This window comes from Anolis carolinensis, chromosome 6, assembly GCF_035594765.1.
Source record: "Anolis carolinensis isolate JA03-04 chromosome 6, rAnoCar3.1.pri, whole genome shotgun sequence".
In the NCBI taxonomy this organism is placed as follows: Eukaryota; Metazoa; Chordata; class Lepidosauria; order Squamata; family Dactyloidae; genus Anolis; species Anolis carolinensis.
The window spans coordinates 14,622,072-14,634,282 of NC_085846.1; the positions used below are offsets into that span (position 1 = coordinate 14,622,072).

The 12,211-nt window shown below is 44.2% G+C and overlaps 1 protein-coding gene across 2 annotated transcripts in view; it reads right to left on the minus strand.

Moving 5' to 3' along the window:
- Positions 1 to 8,428, minus strand: part of mamstr (MEF2 activating motif and SAP domain containing transcriptional regulator) — a 29,805-nt gene extending 21,377 nt beyond the window's left edge. Inside the window, exons 1-2 of one of the 2 annotated variants that reach the window (XM_008117206.3) lie at positions 8,063 to 8,428; positions 4,970 to 5,055 (exon numbers count right to left, since the gene is read on the minus strand). In XM_008117206.3, the coding sequence (XP_008115413.1) occupies positions 4,970 to 5,024 (55 nt within the window). In that variant the 5' untranslated portion in view covers positions 5,025 to 5,055; positions 8,063 to 8,428. The remainder of the gene's footprint in view (positions 1 to 4,969; positions 5,056 to 8,062) is intronic. The other variant, XM_008117207.3, reaches the window with a different exon arrangement.
- Positions 8,429 to 12,211: the final 3,783 nt, after the last annotated feature.

The following is a 12,211-nucleotide window of genomic DNA, read 5'->3' on the forward strand; positions in this document are numbered from 1 at the left end:
GGGACCAACAAAGATAAAAACAAGCACGCATCCACAAGATATGTTGAAATGGGTCCTTCTTGATTAAAACAGCTCCATGTCGACAAGCTGGAATGTGTCCAGAGGAGAGCGACTAAAATGATCAAGGGTCTGGAGAACAAGCCCTATGAGGAGTGGCTTAAAGAGCTGGGCATGCTTAGACTGCAGAAGAGAAGGCTGAGAAGTGACATGATGAAGGCCATGTATAAATATGTCATAGGGAGGAGGGAGCAAGCTTGGTTTCTGCTGCCCTGGAGACTAGGACACAGAACAATGGCTTCAAATTACAGGAAAGGAGATTCCACCTGAACATTAGGAAGAACTTCCTCACTGTGAGAGTTGTCCAGCAGTGGAACTCTCTGCTCCAGAGTGTGGCGGAGGCTCCTTCTTTGGAGGCTTTTAATCAGAGGCTGAATGGCCATCTGCCGGGTGTGCTTTGAATGCAATTTGCCTGCTTCTTGGCAGGAGGTTGGACTGGATGGCCCATGAGGTCTTTTCCAACTCTATGATTCTATATAAAGGTTTTAAGAGGCTATACTGATTTCCATGTCCACGTGATAAAATGTTTTGCAAGCACCGCATGAATTGTAAAAACATAAAGTATGGTCTAGGCTGGTTTTGAACAAAATAGCTATTAGATACCAGAGTTAAATTATATGAGATTCAAGATGCTGTAGACTATATTTCAGAAGAAGGAACTGGCAAAACCACATCTGAGTTCTCCTTACCTAAGAAAACCCTTTAAAATTAGTGGGGTCACCATAAGTTGACAGGTGACTTGAAGGCAAACATACAGTAGATATATTGTTTTAGGACACCAGTCTTTCAGCTGACCAAAATGATCTTGACTCTTACAATGGCTTCTGTTTTGTAATTAACTTTGGAGAGATTATGCATTCATCCTATTCTTCATTCCCACACATTCCACTTTCCTCTCTGTTCCCCACTCACAACCAGTTGCCACTACTGATTTGCCATAATGTTATTGCTACTCCTCTTTCCAATCAAACCTAATTCAATTCTGCAATAGTACCTTGAAAAAAAATGACGAGATGTGAAAGAAAGAGCACAGAAAATAGTGCATCTAGACCAGGCATGGGCAAACTTTGGCCCTCCAGGTGTTTTGTACTTCAACTCCCACAATTCCTAACAGCCTTAAGCAGCTGAGGGGGAAAAGGAAGGGGCTTGAGGATGTTAGGAATTGTGGGAGTTGAAGTCCGATACACCTGGAGGGCCCAAGTTTGCCCATGCCTGGTCTAGACCAATGTAAGAGATGAAAAGGGGATACTCATAGACATTTTCAAAATATATTACAATGTGAAGACCATCCTCAAAATAGGAATTCACCTTAGTCAGGCATCCTATTTTACAGTATATGAAAATACACCTGTTTGACCAGTTACAGGAACTGAATTCTGAACATATTTAACATATTGTGCCACAGCCTATAACCATCCCAATCTGGAATGGATAGTTCTGATTATACTATGTAACACTCATTTCCCTACATGGGAAACGTGGGAAAAGTTTATTAAACTGAAAAAAAAACTTTGTCTTTGCGGAAGGGATATCCTGCAGCACATTTTGCTATAGGGTTCATATGAGTTTTCCAGGCTGTATGGTCATGTTCCAGAATATTATTATTAATAATACTTCTGGAACATGGCCATGCAGCCCGGAAAACATACAACAACCCAACAAGTATGAATGTTGCAATTGGCCAGCTTGATTAGCACTGAATAGCCTTGCAGCTTCAAAGCCTAGCAATTTCCTGCCTGGGGGGAGGGATCCTTTTCTGGGAAATGTTGTTCCTGATTTCCAACAGACCTCGCAACTTCCAAGGCTGCCTGCCATAGATGTGGATGAAATGTCAGGAGATAATGCTTTTGGAACATGGCCACGCAGCCCAGAAAACTCACAGCAACACAGTGATTCCAGCCATGAAAGCCTTCGACAACACATTTTCCTATAGTTTTTCAATTAATATCTCCTAGAGTCTCAACATTTCAACACAGTTTGTGGCAATCACAAAAAAAAAACCCGCTTCTGGAGTATAACAACTTTCAAAGTAAGTACCGTAATTAAACAGGAAATACTTTTTTCAAACCAGGAACAGATTTTTTCCCCAAATTTTGTTAGATAGTGTTATTTGAAATACTCTGTTATCCCATTTAAAGTCACTTATAAAATGTCTGTTTCTCCTCTTCCCACATCCCCCTTTGTCTGTGTCTTATTGCTGCAAACTGAGTTCAAAGTGAAAAATGGGATTTGCAGTCAGTTAATTCAAGGGGAAGGGAAACTAATGAGGTCCTCGTAAATATCAGGTCTGACCTTCCCTCTACAGACACTCACAGTGAAAAGATGTAGCTGTTGTCCTGGACTATTTATTTATATCTTCCTGCAGAGGTAAGAAAATGCTTATTTGCAGGACTGGCCGAAGACATTCTGCTGCCTGAGGCAGATCAGCAAACGGAGCCCTTCCTCCACTCCTATAAAGTTAATGTGTGTAGTGCCACAGGGCATGCAAGTTATTTTAGCACCTGAGGCAGCAGATTTCACAAATGTCTCTCCCAGTTTCTGGCAGTAAAAACACTGACATCTTAATGTGTGACCGGAGGTGGCCACCTCAGTTTGGCTAATGGCCGGTTCATCCTGGCCTCTGTTTTGGATGAGCAGCTGGCCGCTGAATGCTGAACGGGATTGCTACTTCCAACCAGAAAAAGAGGGGCAGAGCTGGACTCACGCATTTTGCCACTGGACACAAAAGGACAAGATGGAACTTCTGGCACATCCTATTTTCCTATATCAAAATCTGAACACTTCTGGCCAAGAATGTCAGAATGTGGTCAAAATGGCCAAAGGTTTTTTTTAATGAAGAAGGACAGATGACCTAGCAAAACCTGCAGTAGATTGCTTTTGCCTAACTCTACTGGGAAGGGCAAGAGCCTGTCCATCTCCTTTCCCCCATCTCCAGCTGAGTGAGTTGACAAATACAATGGTGAAAAGAGAGGAAATTGGACATTAAAATTACGTTGGGTTAGTTATTTATTGGAGCCCCCGGTGGTGCAGCGGATTAAACCACTGAGCTGCTGAACTTGCTGACTGAAAGGTCGGTGGTTCAAATCTGGGGAACAGGTGAGCTCCTGTTATTAGCCCCAGCATCTGCCAACCTTGCAGTTCAAAAACATGCCAATGTAAGTAGATCAAAAGGTACCGCTTCGGTGGGAAGGTAACAACACTAGATGCAATCATGCCAGCCACATGACCTTGGAGGTGTCTACGGACAACACCAGCCCTTTGGCTTAGAAATAGAGATGAGCACCAATCCCCAGAGTCGGACACAACTAGACTTAATGTCAGGGGGAAACCTTTACCTTTACCTACCAGTTATTTATTATGTTGTTGTGTGCTTTATAATTTTTCATGAGATGTCATGTTTTGATGACTATGTTTATTTTTATGGTTATGATGTTTTTGTTTACATGTTGTTCACCACTTTGAGTCCCAATGTGGGAGAAAAGCAAGGTAAAAATAAATAAATAATAAAAGCAGCTGAAAAATGGGCCGACAAAGTATTAATCAGGACTGGAGGGTCTGGCATGTAACCTGAGCAAAATGGCAGATGAATGTTAACACTGGTGATGGAAGACTTCCACTACACTTGAGAGCAACAACTTGACTGAGTAAATGAAAAGCTGGCCACGTGGCATATTACCCTCACATCTTTCAGCTGTTCCCTACCACAGAGAGTCTGCTGCCTGAGGCTGTGGCCTTGCTCTGAATCACAACAGGGCTGGCCTTGAAAATGGCCTTAACATACGGCAGCAGGATAGACAGCCGGAGACTTTGGCAAATGCCCAGTTTTGCTCCCATTCAGGCCTGGATGTACAGAAGGAGAACAGAAAATGGATCTGTTTGGGAACAATAGATGCTCCCCCATTTGCTCACTGAAACAAAACATTTATCTCAGGGTGCATGGACACTGTAAAATTAATGCAGTTTGACATCACTTTAACTGTTATGACTCAATGCTATGAAATCATGGGAACTGTAGTTTTACAACCTTCTGCTTCGGATCTGCCCAAAGATGGTGGCAGAGAAATTACAACTCCCTGGGTTCCCTAGCATTGAGCCAAGGTAGCCAAACTTCATTGATTCTATGGTATAGATGCAACCTCTCTGAAAGCTCTTACAAATCTTCACAGTATGATTAAAATATCAATTTTATAAAATGCCACAAAAATGGTGGCGTAAATAGCAAAAGCTGCAATCCACAGTACAGCAAGAGATTAAATGGCAAGTCTACTCCTGATTTATAACTGCAAACTGGGAGTTGCCATACACTTGCTCTCTTGGTAGAGATTGAAAATGCAAATGAACAAGGAAGCCTTCTGAGAGAGTGGAACAATGGTTACAATATTGAAGTGGGACTGAAAGATTCTGATTCAAATTCTCACAGAGGCTGGATCTACACTGCCATATAATCCAGTTTCTGAATCCAGATTAACACTATGTCACAATTTTTTTTTAAAAAAAATCTGTTCCTGGTTTGAATTTACATTTTTCTGTTTAATTGTGGTACTTACTTTGAAAGTTGTTGTTATACTCCAGAAACTTCGTTTTTGTGGCTGCCACAAACTATATTGAATTGGTTGTATGCTGCCCTGAGCTCATTTTCCCATCTATGATAAATACATCATAAGGTTTTCTGGGGTGGATTTCCCTTTGCCTTCCTTTGAGGCTGAGAGAGTGCGACCTGCCCAAATAGGTTACATGGCCACGTGAGGATTCGAACCCTGGTCTCTAGAGTCATAATCCCACCCTCAAACCACTACACCACATTGCCCCCACCTCCAAAAAAATAAACACAACCAGCTACAAACCTCAGCAAAGGCCAACAATCTCTATGTGCCGAAAGAATAAAATACGTCCACACTCAATTCTTACTTACCGGAGCGGAACTTGCTTCGGATCAGCATCGAGCGTTCAGAAGCCAGGAGTGTCATCTTTGAAGGTCCTGCAGTTGCAAACCCAAATCTGAGGTAGATCCCAAAATATTGTGGGGAGGAAGGAAAGAAAAGGAAAAAAGGAAAACACTGAGTGAAAGCAAAAGGACATTTGCGTGTTCCCTTCTTTCCATTCATCTACAAAGCCTACAGGGTCCAGTTGCTATCCTTCATGGGGAACTTTGAATGGCAGGGATCTGTAGAAGCACTTTTAGGCAGGTGATAACCTACTCCACAAGGTTGTTGTGCAGCTAAAAGGGGGAGAGGAAAAGTGGCATCCGGGTCACCTTTGAGGCATGGCAGCGTGGAGTCAAACCTTGTCACTCATTTCATGCTGCTGGAATGTTGAATTTTCACCTGTTTTAGTAAGATTTTTATTTTAAATTGCGAGCTTTGAACCCCAATTTTGGAGAGAAAGAAGAGTGAAAATACTTTGTAAGAGATAGAAATGCAGCAGGGGGAGCCCTTCCTGTTTAGGCATCACCTGTTGAGTTTCTGTGCTGTCTAAAGACACAGCAGCTTTCTTTCAGAAAAAGGGTGATGGTGGTGGAAGGAAATGGTCCTTTAAAGATGGAGTATACATTCAAAATTTTAAAATAAATACATAAATACACCTTTAAAAAAAAAAATAATTGCACCAGGTCACACATCCTGACACCAGGATGTAGCCTGGATCTACACTGCTCTATATCCCAGGATCTGATCTCACATATTTACCCTAAAGCTTTATCTTTAACCATGAACACAATTTCCTTAACTGTGTGCATTCTCCACATACCTCACAACCTCTGAGGATGCCTGCCATAGATGTGGGCGAAACGTCAGGATAGAATACTTCTAGAATATGGCCATACAGCCCGGAAAACATACAACAACCCTGTGATCCTGGCCATGAAAGCCTTCAACAACACAATTTCTCTAATTTTTGTACAATATTTACATTGGCTTTGGCTCTTTCTATCCAGGTAGGTGGTCTTCTCTGCCAGAAAGCTGCAACAAACTACAAATCCCAGGAGTCTATATAATCCAGTTCAAAGCAGATCGCCTCTATATAGCATTGAGCCACGACAGTTAAAAGTGGTGTCAAAGTGCTACAGTTCTGTAGTGTGGCTGCACCCATTTGTGAGTCAGGAGCCCCCCCCCCCCCCCCAAGAATACCCCGGCCCCTTCTACTCTGTCCTTATATCCCAGGATCTGATTCCAAGTTATCTGCTTTGAACTGAATTATATAAGTCTCCACTGCGTAATCTGGAACCACATCCTGGGATATATGGACAGTGTAGAAGGGGGGCCCACACTATGGAATTATTATTATTATTATTAATAATAATAATAATAATCTTTATTTTTAACCTGTAAACATTCAATGCTGGTACAATCATAATAAACAATTCACAAACAATAAAAGTAAAACAGTCACAAAATATCAAATAAAACAAATAGTATAATGCAGTTTGATACCGCTTTAACTGCCAGGAATCGCTCTCATGGAACCCTGAGAGCTATATTTTGACAATAGTCTTCTGAGAGCCCTTTCAAACAGCCATATAACCCAGGATATCAAGGCAGAAAATCCCACATTATCTGCTTTGAACCGGAATATATGGCTGTGTGGACTCAGATATCCCAGTTCAAAGCAAATATTGTGGAGTTTTTCCGCCTTGATATTCTGGGTTAAAGGGCTGTCTGGATGTGCCCTGAGTCCACACTGCCATATATTCCAGTTCAAAGCAAATAGTGTGGGATTTTTTTCCCCCAGCTGTGTGGAAGGGGCCTGAGGCTGGGGGCCCTTCCACACAGCCATATATAATCCATAATATTAAGGCAGAAAATCCCACAAGATCTGCTTGGAACTGGGTTATCTGAGTCCACACTGCCATATATTCCAGTTCAAAGCAGATGATGTGGGATTTTATTCAGCTGTGTGAAAGGGGCCTGGATTTGTATTGGCATATAATCCACATTATCTGCTTGGAACTGGATTATATGAATCTACACTGCCATATAATCCAGTTCAAGATCTGGGGGACCTTCCACACAGCCATATAACCCAGAATATTAAGCCCCAGTGGCGAAGTGTGTTAAAGCGCTGAGCTGCTGAACTTGCAGACCAAAAGGTTGCAGGTTCAAATCCCGGGAGCTGAATGAGCGCCCGCTGTTAGCTCCAGCTCCTGCCAACCTAGCAGTTCGAAAACATGCCAATGTGAGCAGATCTGCTCTGGCGGGAAGGTAACGGTGCTCCATGCAGTCATGCCCGCCACGTGACCTTGGAGGTGTCTACGGACAACGCCGGCTCTTCAGCTTAGAAATGGAGATGAGCACCAACCCCCAGAGTCAGACATGACTGGACTTAACATCAGGGGAAACCTTTACCTTATTAAAGCAAAAATCCCATAATCTCTGCTTTGAACTGGATTATCTGAGTACACACTGCCATATATCCCAGTTCAAAGCAGATAATGTGGGATTTCTTTTTCAGCTGTGTGGAAGGGAGCTGAGGCTGGATTTGTACTACAGTAGAGTCTCACTTATCCAACATAAACGGGTCAGCAGAACGTTGGATAAGCGAATATGTTGGATAATAAGGAGAGATTCAGAAAAAGCCTATTAAACATCACATTAGGTTATGATTTTACAAATTAAGCACCAAAACATCATGTTATACAACAAATTTGACAGAAAAAGTAGTTCATTACACATTAATGCTAGGTAGTAATTACTGTATTTACGAATTTAGCACCAAAATATCACGATATATTGAAAACATTGACTACAAAAATGCGTTGGATAATCCAGAACGTTGGATAAGTGAGACTCTACTGTACCATATAATCCACATTATCTGCATGGAATTTTGGTGTCCATATAATCCAGTTCAAAGCAGAGAATGTGGATGTTGCAAGGCAGTGTAGAATATCCAGCCTACCAAAGAGACTAGGAACTGCCGGCGGCCAAGATTCCACAGCACTGCGCGGCGGCAATTAAAGCGGGGTCAAAGTGGGTTAAATCGACAGTGTGGACCGTCGGTTTTCGCTCACCGGAAATGGACGGCGCAGCAGCCCCCGACGGCTGCTCGGTGAAGATTTCTTCTCCTCCCTTCCTGGCTGCCCAGGTGAGGCTGGCGAAGGCGATGGAGAGGGCGATGGCGGGGGACCCGAGCGCAGGCACCGGCGAGGGCTGGGCCGAGGGCTGTGCGTGCCCCTTGCCGGGGGGCCAGCCCCACCGCCCCTCCCTCAATCCGGGTGCCAAGGCAGCTGGGACCCCCCCCCCTTCCCCTTGCTCCACTGGAACCACCTGCCGCGACACCCGACACCCGGAACGCGGTGCTGCCTCAGCGGACAAGAGAAGCCCCCCTGCAAGACACTCGCACTCCCTGCTCTCTCCGCAGCCTCTCTAATTGCACTATAGGCTATGGCACAGGCATGGGCAAAGTCGGGCCCTCCAGGTGTTTTGGATTCCAACTCCCGCCATTCTTAACAGCCTCAGGCCCCTTTCTTTTCCCCCTCAGCCGCTTAAGCGGCTGAGGGGGAAAAGGAAAGGGCCTGAGGCTGTTCTTGTTTTCCTACTGAATCCAGGAATTCAGTATTTCTCACTCGCTGGGCATTTATTTCCTAAGGACTAAAAGAATTGTAGTCACGTGAAAAAAATAATAAATTTTGGCTGCTAAATCCTGTGCTACTTCTACGTGAGGAATCGTGGATCCCAGTCCCCTTTCTCATTCCTTTACCATTAGGCTACAAGTCTCATAGGTTGAGAGACTCAAGAATTTGTAATTAAACACAAAAGGTAAAATGTCCAAACTCTGGGGATTGGGAGAAAGCGAGGAAATATGCCTGCTAATGTGCATTGAGCCCTGGTGGCGAAGTGTGTTAAAACACTGAGTTGCTGAACTTGCAGACCGAAAGGTCACAGGTTCAAATCCCGGGAGCAGAGTGAGTGCCCGCTGTTAGCTCCAGCTCCTGCCAACCTAGCAGTTCGAAAACATGCCAATGTGAGTAGATCAATAGGTACCACTCCGGTGGGAAGGTAACGGCGCTCCATGCAGTCATGCTGGCCACATGACCTTGGAGGTGTCTACGGACAACACGGGCTCTTCAGCTTAGAAATGGAGATGAGCACCAACCCCCAGAGTCAGATACGACTGGACTTAACGTCAGGGGAAACCTTTACTTTATTAGACATGCAAGTTCATTATATCTGCAAGGGGAGTTCAAACATTATTGAATTCTGTTTCATGAAATTGAGAATTACTGGATTTTCCCATGGAAGGCCAAGTTGTGTCAGTACCATGGGTAATTCCTGTAAAGCTCAGACTGAAATCTGGGATTCTTTCTCATTACACCATTAGAGCACTATGATTCCACTTTAACTGCGTCCTATGAACTCCTGGGATGTATAGTTTGCTGAGGCACTAGATCTCTGTGGCTAATAGCAGACCCAGTACCATCATGCCTAGAGAAATGGGACCAACATAGGGTTGTTGAACTGCAAGAGGGAAAGACTGGCATGGATGAATGCCAAGGTTTGCAAAACTACAAATGTATTTTTTCTTAAAAAGCATAATAAAATGGGAAACATCCTGTCCAGAACACATGCCCAGTGATTCCTAGGAGCCATGGAATATGGACTGAAAAGGAACAACTGAAATCAGATTGGGCTGGGAGGATGAATAGGTTGTCTTGCTTGATCCCCTAACAGTTGAGAGCTTTGAAAAATTACTTTTTTGGACATTTAACTGCAGGAATGATCCAGTTAGCTATGACTACCTACTGTGTTGGCTGGGGTAAGTGGGAATCATTCTCCAAAAAGCAACTTTTACATTGACTGCATAATCTTCCATTTTACCTCTTTAAGACTTCAAAGGTCAACCTTTTATTTCCAAATCAGAAGTGATTGGAAGGTTAGGTCTGGTGTTGGAAAAGGCTATTTCGGACCAATAACAAGGCCAAGAATACCCCCCCCCCCCCAAATAGACCTTAAATAGCTTTTTTATTGGAGGGGGAGGCAGGAGAAGTTTAAGGCCACTTTATTGGTCATCTACAATATTCCGCATCTTACAATATATCCTAGAAGATGTGGGGCCCATCTACACTGTCCATTTAATGCAATTTCAAACTGGCATTGAAGAAAGTGATTTCATTCTGCAGATGATTACGTAGGAAATCCTGGAAGCAGTTTGAGGCCTGGATGGTGATTACACAAACCACAGAGCATTGATGTGCATTAAGGACTTTCTTTTGTGTACTTTTGTGGGAGTTTGTTGTTTGGCCACTGCAGCTTGAAGTTGGCTTCAAACGGCAGTGTAGATGGGGCCATTGTCAGCTAGAACCTTGAACTTTATATATGTCTATATAGACTTGGCACTGAAAAAAGGTTCCTTTTTTTGCTGACTGTTGGTCTTTACTTTTCAGCCAGAAGACACAAGGGGCAGAAATTATCTCAGGAAGGCCTTCAATGTCCTCTTGTCCCTGCAGAGCATTCATTGAAATATGGGCCTTATTCTCCTGCCAGACAGGAGTGACGGAGGTGGGCATCTTTGCCGGGTCCCCTTTGCCCTTTCCCAGTGGCTGCTGTCGGGCCACGGGGAGTGTTTCTTTGCACAACAGGTGTCACCTGTTGCCAGCCGTCCAGGGCCCGCGCTGGATTTCACTGACGCGGCGGATCAGGTTCTGACCAGGGTATTTAAAGTCAAGCATGCTCTCTGCCCTGCCCTCTACGATGTGCCCTGCCCCTTGGCACCACCCTCGGACCACCTTCTTTTGGAGCCCAGCCAGCACTGCAGATGGAGGGAAAGGTCTCATAGAATGGCAGCATCATAGCAATGGAATAGACCCCCAAGGGCCATTCAGTCCAACCCCATTCTGCCATACAGAAATATCCCATCAAAGCACTCCCGACAGATGGCCACCCAGTCTCTGCTTGAAAATCTCCAAAGGAGGAGACTCCTCCATACTCCGAGGCCACATCTTCCACTACTAAATAGCTTATATCATCAGTAAGTTCTTCCAAATGTTTTGGTGCCATTGCTCTTCAATTTGCAAGTTGTGTGCCCAAATGTATGCATGTTAGTGTGGGTATGATGGTTTGACCAAATGAGCAACACTGACCCCTCATGGGGGTAGGTGCAAAGGACACTCCCCCCCCCCCCCCCCAATTCAGCAGTAGCAGAAATTTGTGTGATGGACTAAAATGTGAATAAAGAGATTGCATGCCCAGGAAAAATCATGCTGGTATGAAGGGCACACACTTGTGTCAATTCCTGCTTTTCTCTGCTTGTGTTTTGTTCTGAACCCCAACATATATGACGTGCATGTGTGTCCGTCATTTAAACCAGAGTGGTCAGCTCCTCTAAGGCCGAGAACATGTGTGCAGCACTTCCCTTTGCAGCATTTGTCAAGGTGGACAGTAAGGAATAGGGCCTCATGATTCAGTTTTAAAACGTCCTACGTATGCATGGTGAATACTTGTGCTCTTTTCTTTGCCCTTGTCTGCCCCACGGCTGCGTCTCAGGTGAATGGTGCTGGATTCTCACTCCTTGGCTGTGAGATCCTCAGGCCAGGATTCCTTCGCTGGGAGCTCCAAACGGTGCCTGGGGATGGGGGGAGGGGGATGAGCTCATAGGTCTTTCCCAAGCTCAGGTTTCAGAGATTAATTCCAGGAGCAGCCGTGGGCCTGACGCTGTTGACAAAGATAGCACTTGTGGTCTGGGACAATGGAAACAAGGCACGTCCCAGAGAGACTGCGAGACTTGCATTGAAGATGCCAAAGAACCAGTGTCCTGGCTCCTAATCCTTAAAAGTTCCAGTATTTTACATAGATGCATGCTTTTTGACTGATGCTTTACAAAAAAAACTAGTTATATTACTCATTATTATTCTGATCATCCTGGAGATCATTGCTTGCTAATGTGACTGCCATCTAGAAAGGTTACACACTTGTTATTGACATGATGCTGTTACTGCTGTGCCATTGGAAAATGCAGGCAATGCTCTCTGGTTCCCCCAAGAGGTCAATTCAGATATTACTTCTTGAAAATGTTGAAGAGGCCCGAGTTACTTCCTAGCTTACTTATGCTGTCTCACTTTTTTGTCATGGTTTGCAAAGGCACTGTGTTGTGTGTGTGTTAACTGGAAAATGAAGTGCATGAAGCCGATTGGCTGATCCTGCAAAAACCTGAGGATTGGTTT